Raw genomic sequence first — 13,703 nt, 5'->3', positions numbered from 1 at the left:
TAGAGATATTTCAGGGTAATAATGGCCATTTACTACATGCTACATATTGCTTGTAGGCTCATCACTGTTGTACAATACTAATATGAAAATATATCTTAAAGCCACAACTACAGTGCAACTTAATACAAATAAAGTTTGCATTTGGTCATTTATCTCTCTATGTTACTGCCCTGCAGGAGGCTAATTATAGAGCCTGTTCACCACTATCGGGACAAAATTTCCACACAAACATTCAAGAAAATCTAAAGCCACGAAATTCCCTAAGAACAAAAACTACGAACAATAACAACTTTTGCACTTTGGACACTCTAGTGCCACTCTCAGGACAACTTGTACATCTTAAACAACAACAGAATAGTCTCTGTGTTGTTTGCTCGGTTTCATTTTGTGGGGTGTAATGACCACAGCAGCCTGTGGGGCTCTGGGCTCCTGTTCTAAAGTGAAGCAGTCTGGCATTATTCTGTATTTTTGCTTTTTATCAGCAACTTTCTGACTTCTGTACTGAAGATATCAATGTTTAGAGTGCTAACACATATACAGAATATTTTATTTTGAGTAATAACAGCTGGGTATTGTATTTTAAACTTTACTCAAACAGGAAGAAATGGTGCATTTGTTGGGGACTCTTTTAAGCTGCGGATGTATGCACATTTAGTGCTCTCGTGCAGTGGTTCCCAACCTGTGGGTCACCAAAGCTTCATTGGCGGTTGTGAGGCCTTCTTGATTTTAAGGGGTGTAAGAAAACGAAATATACAGGCCTACGTAGGCCTATATTTCAGCATTTCATCTAGTTCTGTGAAGAAAACGAAGTAAAATTGATTGCTTAGAGAGATTTAAAATAAAATAAAGATATAAATAAAATAAAAAAATAAAAAGTATACAATAGATAAACAGAATAGTAAAAAAAGTCCCTAAACCATCAGAAAACTCAAATAATCTAATCTAAACTGCGTTTACACAAACTTCCTGCAGTTACTGTGTTCACTATTTGAGTTTGTTCTAAAGTCAGTCATTTGTTCTGTATTGTCAATATCCATAAAAGCTGTCACTTAGTCAGGGGTGTATGTGGGATTGAGTCAAAGTAAACTACAGCGTGTGTGAAGAAACATGTCACCCAGTGCAACAGTGTGGTACATTGTTGTGTGTTTAACCGTTTTTGGGCAACAGTGGAACTGTGTGGGGATACACACACAATACGTGTTAGTAGATACATTCAGTGCTGGTTTGGGTCTTCTCATTGGATTTGTATTGATAAGTATTGCAAATCGTATCCTTAAGAGTTTTCTGTGTAAACAAACACCATTTGTCTACATTCAAGGTGTCCTCATCCAAATGCATTGTGTGCACCCTCAATGCCAAACAAACATATTTAATACATTACCTACTTCATAAAACATTTGGCAAGCATTTGTTTACACGTGCTTTTGATTTTCTTCTGTACTTGTGCATTGCTATCTGTTTACCGTCTCCTAAAGTCAATATGCATACAGTCAGCTACACTCGGCACAGGATGTATCACATGGCATGCATGTGTTTCTGAAAGTACATAGAGCATTAGATATACACATTACACTCCACAAGCTATCTTTTTTTTTTTTTAAAGGCCTCCACAGCTGAGAGATTCCTTATTTAGGCTGTTTGATCCTAACTAAAAATACATTTGTAGGCAAATACAGAATTCACATTGAAAAGTGTATTTTTGCATGAAAATAATAAAGATATTTATAATCAGGCTACTGAAAAATGTTGGTTTTTATGACTCATATTGGTTCAGACACTCATATAATGATTGGTAATCTTAATATTAACCTGGTAAATTGTAGCAAAGTACACTTTAAGGTACGAATCAACTATTTTCTAAAAGTACAGTATAATCTATGTTTATAGCAGCTTTTATGGTGCCACCTTTAGCTGATCATTAACTAGATTTCACATTTTCCCACATACTGATGTACCACTGAACTGCTGGTGTCAGAACCTCTGCCGGCGACAAATAACAGAGAAAGAACAGTCATATTTACTCTGCAGACTGTTCAAGAGAGCAGGTGAGGAATTAGTGAAGAGGAAAGCTGATACACTGCAGGTTAGCAGCTGTAAGATTCAGGATGCCGGTGGACTGAAGAGAAGATGATTACGTGCTAGTGGCCTGCTGGAGGAAGAGCTGCTGTATTATAGGAATATCTGCTGTCATATTCCTGCTGTTCAATTTTAATACAGTATGTTACGTACACTGTGTCATTCAGGCGGAACTGACTGCCACCCACTCTAAATGTTAATCTCATTGTTATCAAATCAACGTCAACACGTTTAACAGCAGCAGCATTCACATATAGACTTTGTCCAAGGATACAGACAGACACTCAAGGTCAGTTTGAGTATAAATTCAGTTTGATTAGGCAATAGATAGTTAATGCTATTCCTAGCTAGCAACAGTAACAATGAATGTGAATGAAACAGATTACATTTTTTTTACCTGCATATTCATGTTGGATCCCTGCCCTGGACCTGGGTGCTGCCCTGAGCCCTCTGCTGTCATCACTCAGGTTGACCATATGTGGGTGTGTACTGTACTGGGCCGGTGACATTACACACCTACACAGACAGGTGTGAAGGAGTCCTCTCCTTGAAGCACCACAGCCATTATTCTGCTGCACCAGGAGCTCGCACCCGCACAGAAAATGCAAAAGGCCATTTCTAGAGACGGTGTTCGGTTTGTCAGTTCTGGGCTACTGTAGAAACGTGGCGGTTCAACATGGCGGACTCCGTAGAAGAGGACCTCACCCATGAAAACATGCCTACAACTATTATTCTCTATTTCTGCCTATAGATTTCCTACACACTGGACCTTCAAGCCTGCAGTAACTGAGTTTTTTGGCGACTTGGGGGCAACGGAAACAAGTTGTGAACAACACTGACATATCACCAGTTTTTAGGTTGATATGGTGAACTGTTGCATATTTACGCATCCAGTTGTTATGGAGCAACATTCTGATTTATTTGGAGTTGTGACCAATAGTCACTCTCTTTTAGCTCTATTTTGACCAACTCCTGAGGGAAATATCTGGCTCTTTAGCTGCTAAATTCTCATCTGGGTTCAACTGTTAGTCTCTAACAGTGTTCTCTGAAAACAGCCCCCACAAGAGCAGTGAGAATAAACTCAAGCCCTAAAGTAGTGGGCTGGACATATATATAAGAATACTATAAATGAACACGTTTACAATGAATGTTGTGATTTGTAATGGAATTAATATTAACATGGCAGACATGATGTTTTATCTCTAAACATGTCAGTTGCTAAAGAACAATGGTTACATAATGAGCACAATTCAGAGGAAATATACAGTTGAAAAGAGGGATGAGCTGTATAAAATGAAATGTGTGTGTTTTCAGGTTACACAGATGAATTATGCTCAATATTTTACATCCAGCCCTGTTTGAGCTCCTTCATTGCCTGTTACCAAAACTGATACGACATACTGGGTTTCTTCACCGTGACGGCGATTAACTATGTTGGACAGACTCCTAAAATGTTAAAGTGTCAAAGAAAAAACATTTGTAGCGGTAATTTAGTGAGAACTATGTGAGAACACGGAGCAGTGGATTTTTCCTGTGGTTAGAAGTTTTACGCTTGGACTTACTTGCATGTAACCTGATAATAAACCATTCATGCATTAAAAGTTTGCTTGCTCACAATTGAAAACACATCGATCTCGGCACGCTGGCATGAACTTGATGGTCTACTTCCAGTCACAGCGGGGAAAGAAGCAGCTTGCCATTCAAACTCCAAAGTGAGCAGAATACAGATGCAGTTAAGAATTCATTTTCCCCTATAAAAGGGCGGTTGTGTTTGTGTATTTTACATTTAGATCTCACTCGTTTTCATCAGCAATTCTGATTCAAGAGTAAACAGTTTATGCGCGCTGCGGAAATTCAAATGTTAAACAGTTTGCTTGTTCGTTAGTTAGTTAATGTTTTTTAACCTGACAGTCCTCACAGCTACACTGTAAGCACTACATTGGAAAACATTGGGATTTAGTAAAACATTCATGACTCCAAATGTTTAAACAAAATGCTGCATTTAGGATGATAAAAGGAAAACAGTATAAAACTTGTTTCAAAAAACATAATTTATACCACTCTTGTGACATTTAGGTATATTGTATAAAGATTAGAATACATCCTTACATCCAGGCATACAGCAATGAAACACATTTTTCTCTGGCAGAAACTGAGCACTTTTACTCGGAATCTTTGTTCAGAGCCACTTTATGTTAAACTAAATAGGCTGCAACAGCATGATGAAAGCAAAACAATAGTGTAGCGTATATCCAGATCTCAAGGGACTAATTATTAAAGAGTCGACAGTATGTTATGTATGTAAAATAGGTCTGTGTACCTGAATGTGTGAGAGGTTCGTCTGAGGACAGAAAAACTTGTGAGAAACCTTCGATTGTTTGGATAAATGCGACTGACAAATAAAAGGTTTTTTTTCTTTTTATGGAGAAACATGACAAATGCAGATGCTTGGATACAAGTTTGGTAAGAACCTGTCCATATACAGGCAAAAAGCCCCAAAATAAGATTAAACACAAAATTAGGTCAACTTGAGAAAAAAAACTGCCCATATGGTATACGACAGCTTGAGGTTATTCCAGGCACCGTAGATTCACGCATTCAATAAACTGTGAATATTGATGCTTTATTACACACCTGGTGTTGCCTTTTTCTAATTTTCGGACTCTGTACCGACTAACCTTGATGGTATTCATTTACCATTTGAACTAATTCTTCCCCTGATTGGATGGTTTACCTTGTGTGTACTGTATGTTCACTATATGGTACTGTTGTGATGCTTGATCTTAAAATGTATATGATGATTCTGACCGAAAACTCAAACTTAAGTTCAAGACTAGTTTGGGTTGTAGTGACAGATTCAGAAGAAGTATGCATGTTTAAAACCTCAGAGGATTTACTGATGTTCCGAGGATGTAAACCCTTATACATATGGACCAAAGATATAAAAGGTAAAGAGAATAGTGAATCTTCAGCCTGTGAAATACCATGTTCCTAATACTGCTAGTGTGCATGCTCTGGCTCAAACTGATTAAGTTGTTTTGGCTTTCCATCTGGGGAAGGCATAGTGCAGTGGTTGTGTATGGGCAGCAGGGAGTGCTAAAGGCAGAAAACCCTCACACACCCAGTGGAAATTCTGTGCAGGACTGAGAGGGTCAGATAAAGTTTGCTTGCCCCTCAAGTTCAGAGTGTGTGTGTTTGATAAAGTTCTCATAGCAAAGATCTGAGACTTGCACCAGTCTCAGCAGTCCAAACACTCCTCCAAATCTTGCTGACAGTGGATGACGAACGGATAGAGTTAATATGAGAAAGCTAATGAATATGAATGAGGTAAATGAAAGCTGATGAATGTTATCCCTTATCTCCATAAAGATTGGACAATTCCCTTGAACCTCTGCCAAGGACACACACAATAAAGAACAAATTTGAAGAGTTCGCTCGTCAAGCAATTTGATGGACGTTGATAAGGTTACATCACAATGCAGTGATATATATAAGCATGATGAGAATGAGTATGATCTAAGCTGAAACACTAAGTTCACCTTTTAACAGTTTGTCCACCATCGTGGCAATTGCTGAAAAAAAATCAATGTAGAGTTTTTAACAATATCCTGGGGCTAATGTACACATTAGAGTTATTAAAATGAATATGTCTATTAGGGTCTTTTCTTCCCGAGGGACCACTGCCAGCTGACGAAGAGATATATACTCTCATTTTCCTCTTCATTTTCCTGGTGTCAGATCAATCATGCTCCATCCCAACTCAAGGTGAAACCCATCAAAGTGTCATTCCCCCATTGTCAGTGATTCACAAGGAAACTCCGACACACAGACGGGCAGACAAACAGAAAGACAGCATCAACGAGCGGGTTAGGGGGAAACAAACAGCCATGATGCCCAGAGAGATTAATCTGGTTTACTGCCAGTCCTCAAGAGCAAAACAGGGGGGGAAATTCACTGTGAACACAACTCCCAGCCGTAAAATTGGCTCATAAACATCATCAGGCCTCACGCAGAAAGTGCTGAGATAAAGTCTGTCCAATCTATGAGATAAGATAAGTTGGTGAAACTTTGCTCTGACGGTGTTAGCTTCAGAGAGCTCAGGTGAGATGAGAAGAGGTGGATCTTCTTGTAAATGAGCGTTTCAGCTGGAGGAGAGAGTCAGTTAGGATCTGTGAAGTGTCTGTGTTCAACATGCTCTGGACTGCAGGTCTGTGCCTCCTCTGGGCCTCGTCCATCGTCGGAGCCCCGGCAAACAAACAGAGACAGAAGGTGCTGCTGATCTCCTTCGATGGTTTCCGATGGGATTACGACCGGGATGTGGACACGCCAAACCTCGACAAAATGGCCAAGGATGGAGTCAAAGCTCTGTATGTCACACCTCCTTACCTCACTGTCACCAGTCCTTCACACTTCACCCTCTTGACAGGTAAAGTGTTTCATTTTCTACAACAGTGCTTCCGGTTGGCAGGGGGATCTGCATATCATGGCGGAATAGGAAACCGCTCTGAGTTTACTTTGGAAGGGTTGAAAAAAGCCACGGGAAAAAGGAATTAGTTGTAATTGAATGTCCCAGGGTCCAACAGCTTTTATAGCTGAGTAAGATAATTATGCTTGGATGACTGAGGGAAGAATTCTGTGCTCCCTTTCTTATTTTGACTCTCAAATCATCAGTGCCAGCTAAAAAGAAATTTAACTTCCTTGAAATTAAATTCCTCTAATCTCCGAAGTTGGTCATAAGACCTTGTCCAAAAGCGTCATGCCACTCAGCCCGTTAAGTTGATAGAATTTTTAATGTGAATGTGTCACGCTATGAATAATGAGTGCAAGCAGACTGACAGTGATTCTCTTCTGCAGGCCGCTACATTGAAAATCACGGGGTAATCCACAACATGTGGTTCAACACAACCACCACTGAGAAAAAGCCTTACTATCAGACTCAGTTTGTGAATGAGTGGTGGGACAATGGCACTCTGCCTATCTGGATCACGGTGCAGAGACAGGTCTGTGCAGCACAATTTTCTATCTTATCACTGTGAGAGACTGTTTTGCTGTTTACAGCACAAGAAACCATTTCTCTTAACAAAACACCTCTGAAAGCCTGCTGAATAATTTCAGGCAGATCGGTGCAGTTATATTGCAAATTATTTTGCAGACATAGACGCTAACTGCATGCAAATAACAGCTGCTGTACCTAAAAAGTACAACTGTAGATTTTTAAGTAACTGAATGAAAACCCAGCAACTTACTGATTTGGTTTCCTTGTAAGTTGACCCTCAGTATGAACAGATGCTTGAAAACATGCCAAGTACATGTGTCATATTTATGTGTGTGATGTTAATGCATATCTTTTTCTATCTTTCCAGGGCCTAAAAGCTGGCTCTCTTCACTTTCCTGGCACAGCTTCCAGTTACCAGGGACAGGTTGCTATGGTGCGGGAAGTGGAGCCATTGCTTTACAACTACAAGAACGAGACCGCCTGGCGAGAGAACGCAGACAAGGTGATGGGCTGGTTCAGGGATGAGGGTCTGGACTTTGTATCCCTGTACTTTGGTGAGCCAGATGGCACAGGCCACAGATACGGGCCCGACTCCCCGCAGCGCCAGGAGATGGTGAAGCAAGTGGACCGGACGGTCGGCTACATTCGACACTCAGCTGAACAACACGGGCTGACCGACCGCCTAAACATCATCATCACGTCAGACCATGGCATGTCCACGGTGTACCGCAACGGCCTGGTGGAAGAGATCACCCTGTCCAAGATCCCGGGTTTCTCATTCAGCGACGTGTCCTTCCACCTGGTGGATTATGGCCCTTCGGCAATGCTGTTGCCAAAGCCGGGCAAGCTGGAGAAGGTTTACAATGCCTTGAAGGGGGGCCATCCACACCTCCATGTGTACAAGAAGGAGGAGATGCCAGAGTGTCTCCATTTCTCCAAAAATGATCGTATCCTCCCCATCATTTTATGGGCTGACCCCGGGTACCTAATCAATGGGGTGCGTTGGCAGATTTTCTTTATTATCTTTATATCTATAGCTTAAGAGCTGGTTGTCAGAGAGACCTGTAAGGCAACTGTTCACTGTTATCCAATCAGTGAGCAGCTGCGGCGGTCATCAGACATGTCAGATCATGTTTTCTCTGACATCCGCTGACCTTGGGTTTGGCCAGAAATGAAACATGCCGGAAAAAGTTTGAAACCACAAAGAGATGTGCAGCAGCAGTTTTCTGCCCACTGCAAGTCCTATTGATTTACCCTTTAAAGTAAATGGTTACCTCAGGTCGCCATTTGCTCCCGATCAACGTGTCAAAGTTGCACAGTGCAACTTTAAAACAGCAGCAAAATGTGAAATTACATTACAAAAGCTGCTGCATTTACATGCCATGCTGTAATGGTGCTGGTAATGTATTAACAACAGTCAGTGATTTACCTGATTATGACCAATAAAGTGCTTATCAAGAAATCAAATGACAAGCGCATGTAAAGATAATTAGCCAGGTTAACAATACGTGCTATCTTGTTTATTAGAGAAATATCCTTTAGTCTTGACTACATACATACTTAAATTAGCAGTTGCATTTTGCTCATAGGGATTGGTGAAACTTTCTTTTAAACCAGAAACAAGGAATTCAATTTTAATCTTAGGACATTACAATTTTAATCAAATGCATTTACACGTCCTCGGGATAATCCAGGGCTGGCTGATGACATGCATGGCTCTCAAATGCTTCATGAAGATATTCATGCCTCAAAATTCAAAATTAGCATTTTCATTTGGCTCCACTCAGTCATTCAACTGCGAGGTAACTTCTTGCTGAATGTGTCAGTCAGCACTGAGAGCCATCAGATCATAACTTCATTTAAAGGCTAAAATAATTAAATCATAAAATGTTTTCAGATGCTGAATATGAGAAAAGAAATCAGTCGTGTGAAACCACTGATGAAAGGAGTTATCTAAAGTCTATAGGTTATGACCGGCCATGATCAGGACTGTATTACCTGGCTCTTTGTTCACTTCCTTTATGGCCACTTAATCTCGTTTCAGTTCGATGTCAGGGAAGGATAAGCATGTTGAGACTGTTACATAATTGCTAAAAGATAACAGAAAGACAGACATTTGTTATCACATTTTGTTGGTAACAAACATAATATATATTACAACATTATCAAAGACATTCGTGTATTTTACGAAAATGGACATTTTAAAGATGGATTTAAATTCTCATTTAGCCACTGTCATGGTTTGATAGTCAGACAGAAAACGGGCTCATTCTACAGTATGGAAAGGTCTCCTTCACTTGGCCAATACCCCCCTCTGCTGACTGAAGGAGAGTAGGCCAGGATGTGTGAACTCTCTTGTTGATGAGGTCATGTTGCTAAAACCACTGGCTCATAAAAGTTACAGTCTAATTGAATCGAACAAACTGGGTCACGCACGTTAATTTATCCACATCTGCGTGTCCTTGCAGTATTTCCCGGTTCAGTTCAACAAGGGTGAGCACGGCTTTAACAACCAGGAGATGGACATGAAGGCCTTCTTCAGGGCAGTGGGTCCAGCGTTTCACAAGAACCTGGAGGTGGGGCCCTTTGAGACGGTGAACATCTACCCCTTGATGTGTCACATCCTGGGCATCCAGCCGGAGGTCAACGACGGCCACTTGAACGCCACCAGGCGCATGCTGGTGACCAGCGCTGCTACTCGGGGTGAGTTTACATCAGACTAATGACTTTCTCCCTGTGGCCTCCAAAGTGTGTCGCTCCAACACCTGCTCCTTTGTTACTGGGGCATTCATCCATCATTTCCGACTTCACATATGTCCAAATCAGACATAGAGCTACTGTAGGTTAAAAGTGAAAAGTAGATCTGGCATTGCGCGTGGTAAGTTTGGAAAGATTCTAAGAAAGGAACTAAGGATCTGATGCCGAGTGTCTGACATTAAATAATTAAAGGACAATTCTGGAAATACTGGATATTTTTCTTATTGTTGAAAAATACAACCAAATCCACAATGTCTCAGTTCGTCTCTCAGTATTTTCTAACTTTTCTACCTGGTCTGTCACACTAAAGCCCTTTGGCTCCAACTGAAGAAATAAATAGTCTGAGAGATAAAAAGATTGTTTTTCTTTTAAAGGCTCAGCTGGACACTGTAGTAAACAACATGACTCAAACAGGAGGAAATAGAGCATTTGTTTGGGACTATTTTCAGCTGCGAATTGACACTCAACCTTAAATGTAGAGAGTATTTATGGCAGCAGGAGGGTGTCTGTAGGTCTGACTCTACACTACACTACAGTGTGTTCATGGTAATGAAGGAACATGTGACCCAGTGTGGCTCACTGATGTGTTTTTAACAGTTTTTGAACAACAATGGAGCTGTGAAGCTCCGAGGAAAGAGATAGATCAGGCTTTAATAGACACACAATACTTGCTTACAGATACATTCAGTGTTGGTTTGGGTCTTTTAATGGGAATTTTTGACAATAAGAAAGATGCAGAATATCATCAGACTCATTCTTTAAGTTTTCTAATCAAAAATAGATATAGTCCGTCTACCTCTGATCCCTTTATTTCATTTTCTTTAACTGGATTGGTCACAAAGAAATATGTATGAATATTAACAGTAGTAATCACTAATGTCTTACTTAGTACCAGGATGAGTAGTAACTTGTTTAATTGTATTGCATGAATTTTAGATTACGCAGCTCATCATTTTGTGTATTGTATTGAGTTTTAGATTTTATATTGGGCTGCAATATCTGACCTGAAGAGGTTTATTTACTTAAGTACAGAACTATAACTGTTAGGTAATTGTATTTTATTTGCATGTTTCCTTTGTATGCTACTTTATTCCTTAGGCTCTTTGTGTAGTTTAGTTTTTCTGATTTTCACTGTTGGAATTTGTCCTCACACACACAAAGTTGTGTTTCCTGCTGCAAGGCAGTGATTCCACTGATAGCTGCAGTTCACAGTGAAGAGGCTCTTCTTGTGGCGAGCAATGTGTCTACACAGTGAAGTAGTTCCTGAACAGAATAAAGTAGTCAAAGCGCCACCATGTGGTTAGTTTATGTGATTCCGTGCCTGAGAAGAGGCAGTACTTTGGTTGCTGTATGTTTTACAGTTTTGAAAATCCAGATACTTTTAGGGGGAAAAGTATTAAAATCCCACTGTGGGCCTTTACAGATGTCCAATATCCAGCACCAAGTCGTGAACGTGTCCTCTCTGTATTTTCTGTTTTGTTTCAGCTGCAGATGTGAATTTTCTGCAAAATGTCTTCACTGGACTGGCTGCAGTGGCAGGGTTTCTCGTTGTAGTTTTTATCGTGATGACATCCCACAAAGTGCTCAAGAACAAGCGTGAGAGGAAAAGGTAACGACTGAGCATGGGCAATACGGGGAGGAACTATATTTCAAGAATATGGTTTAAATATTGATATTAATGTCATGATTTATTTATCTGATTCCACTGTAGTTACATCAAAAACACACACAAAAATGATTTAACTATTGACTTTTGGTAAAACAATCACACCGTTCTGCTTAAAGCTGATGGACTATAATAATTATCATGAATTTATTCTGTCTGTGTTTCAGATCGGGGAGTTCAGAACCTCTTCCAGAAAAAGAAACGACCAAACAAACTTCGCTCTGACCGTCACACAGGAAATAAAGCTTGATGCTACACTCTGAGGCACAATGACTCTCTTTATCCCACCTGAGGAAATGCACAAGAACCAGAGAGCACAGTTCTGGGGATGAAATGAACTCAATAAACAAACAGATCACATCTCAGTTTTTGTTTATTGTGTGTAGTATTTTGTTTGGTAGAAATGATGCAGTGCGTGAGTAAACAAGGCTGTGTGTGTATTATTATGTGTGTGTTTCACAGCGTGTTGTAATTGATGTTTAAAGTACAGTTGAAGTACCATGTAATTACATTGACTTGTGTTTATGAGGTCATAACTGCTCCACCGTGAGTAACCCTGAATAAAAGGCTTGGATATTATTAATGGATTAAACGCTTTGACTGTGTTTTAAGGTCTGACCTGAGGAGTCTTTACACTGTGTGAGCTTTCTGTCTCTACTACAACAAGCAAACATGTTTCGGTCGGAGGACGGTGGCTGCTGAGGGTCATGGTGTAGAGCCACATTCTCATTTGCCCGCCTCTCTTCGTGCAGTGTGTCAAGTTACGCACGGAAGCACCACACTTCCGGTTACGAGTTTCAAAATAAGACTAAGCTCGATACATTCGTGGGATTTCTCCAAACACCTTTATTTTATTTGTGTGTTGTTTTATTTACTCGAAATATATACTGTGTACAACAGGCTGCTACAAATATTACATTACATTACAACGTTTCTATAAGGCTGTGTTACTTTTTAAGTACGTTTTGTGGCATATGCTTTGACTAATGGATGTCACACAGTAGCTGAACTATTCCTACAAATCTCCCTCTCATTAAGTTAATTAACTTATTAGCCATTATAAATATTTACATTAAACAATTTACAGCATGTTTCTACATTATTATTATTTGAATCAACTTACAAGCTGGTTTGCTGGCTAACACAGCCAGAAATAACTAAACTGTTAAAGTTAAAGCACATTTCCTACCAAATACTGCTATTTTGTGTATTGGGCTATATTCAATATTGATAAGAAATAAGGTTTACATTATGTTTAAGGTGTATTGTTAACATCTGGCCTGGGACAACAGATTAAATTTGGAGGAAGGCTAACCAAAAAGATCTTTAAATGGAATGGGGAACAGAGAGGTTTCTACAATATTCTCTCTTTCTAATGTACTTTTTATTTTCAGGAATAATTCACAGTGGAATAGGAATACAATAAGATCCATGAGCACTGGCAGAACTGGTCCCGGAGGTAGGCAGATAGTGTGTTGGGTTGGATCCTTAATGAGGACATTTCTGTCTTGGCTTTTTTCATGTGAGCATTCTGGCTGCTTGTTGTTGCTGTAACCCCAGATGGGCTGGGCACCATATGGCACAGGACAGTCAGATAAACAAATCAATCCATCAATCTAACTCTGGCTCAATTACAATTCTTACTTTCTGTTTACAAATGAGCATTGTTAAAAACAGACCCACTGATCAGAATAAATAGATTTTATATTATGAGTAGTAGTAGAGTAAAACAAAGGTTTGGACCACCGAGCTGACTCGTGTATCTATCAATTCATCACTTTTGTTAATAATATTAATGAAGCAGAATAAGCTTTATTGGCCAAGCATGTAAACAAATACAAGAGAAAATAAATATCAATAAATTGACGTTTACATACCCTTTAAGACAACGGACCAAAATGAAAATGGCGAAACCAAAATGTTTGGCATCAAAAATATATCGTCAGTATATTTAAAAAAAATTTAAAAAATTGATCTCACTAAGCAAATTCAGGCTGTAGACTTTGGACCATTTTCATATGTATATATGTGTGTACTATCTACAGGCACACACACACTATATATATAGCATATATATAGCCTATATAGCCTATATATATGCATGTTTTTTATTTGTTTACCCGCATATATAAACAATAACATGTGTAGACAGTAGACAATAGGATGCTGAAATAAATAGTAGTTTATGTCTCTTTTGTTGAGCTTGTT

At 39.6% G+C, this 13,703-nt stretch overlaps 1 protein-coding gene across 1 annotated transcript; it reads left to right on the top strand.

Annotated features, from left to right (window-relative positions):
* The first annotated feature begins 6,193 nt into the window (after nucleotides 1-6,193).
* LOC118323426 (ectonucleotide pyrophosphatase/phosphodiesterase family member 7-like) lies at nucleotides 6,194-12,049 on the top strand. Its single transcript, XM_035655391.1, has 6 exons — nucleotides 6,194-6,502; nucleotides 6,931-7,076; nucleotides 7,440-8,069; nucleotides 9,541-9,775; nucleotides 11,315-11,438; nucleotides 11,663-12,049. The coding sequence occupies exons 1-6, from the start codon at nucleotides 6,268-6,270 to the stop codon at nucleotides 11,718-11,720; spliced, it is 1,428 nt and encodes a 475-aa protein (XP_035511284.1). The 5' UTR covers nucleotides 6,194-6,267; the 3' UTR covers nucleotides 11,721-12,049.
* The last annotated feature ends 1,654 nt before the right edge of the window (nucleotides 12,050-13,703 follow it).

This window comes from Morone saxatilis, unplaced genomic scaffold, assembly GCF_004916995.1.
Source record: "Morone saxatilis isolate NCDOM2014 unplaced genomic scaffold, NCSU_SB_2.0 Contig14, whole genome shotgun sequence".
Classification (NCBI taxonomy): Eukaryota; Metazoa; Chordata; class Actinopteri; family Moronidae; genus Morone; species Morone saxatilis.
The sequence above is the reverse complement of the archived record's forward strand: the minus strand, read 5'-3'. Positions and strand labels throughout refer to the sequence as shown.

What these genes read in the sequence shown, in the direction of transcription:
- LOC118323426 (XM_035655391.1), top strand. Translation starts at nt 6,268, where the DNA reads ATGCTCTGGACTGCAGGTCTGTGCCTCCTCTGGGCCTCGTCCATCGTC. An exon ending in GGATCACGGTGCAGAGACAG is followed by an intron (nt 7,077 to 7,439) that starts GTCTGTGCAGCA and finishes CTATCTTTCCAG; the next exon opens with GGCCTAAAAGCTGGCTCTCT. An exon ending in GACCAGCGCTGCTACTCGGG is followed by an intron (nt 9,776 to 11,314) that starts GTGAGTTTACAT and finishes GTTTTGTTTCAG; the next exon opens with CTGCAGATGTGAATTTTCTG.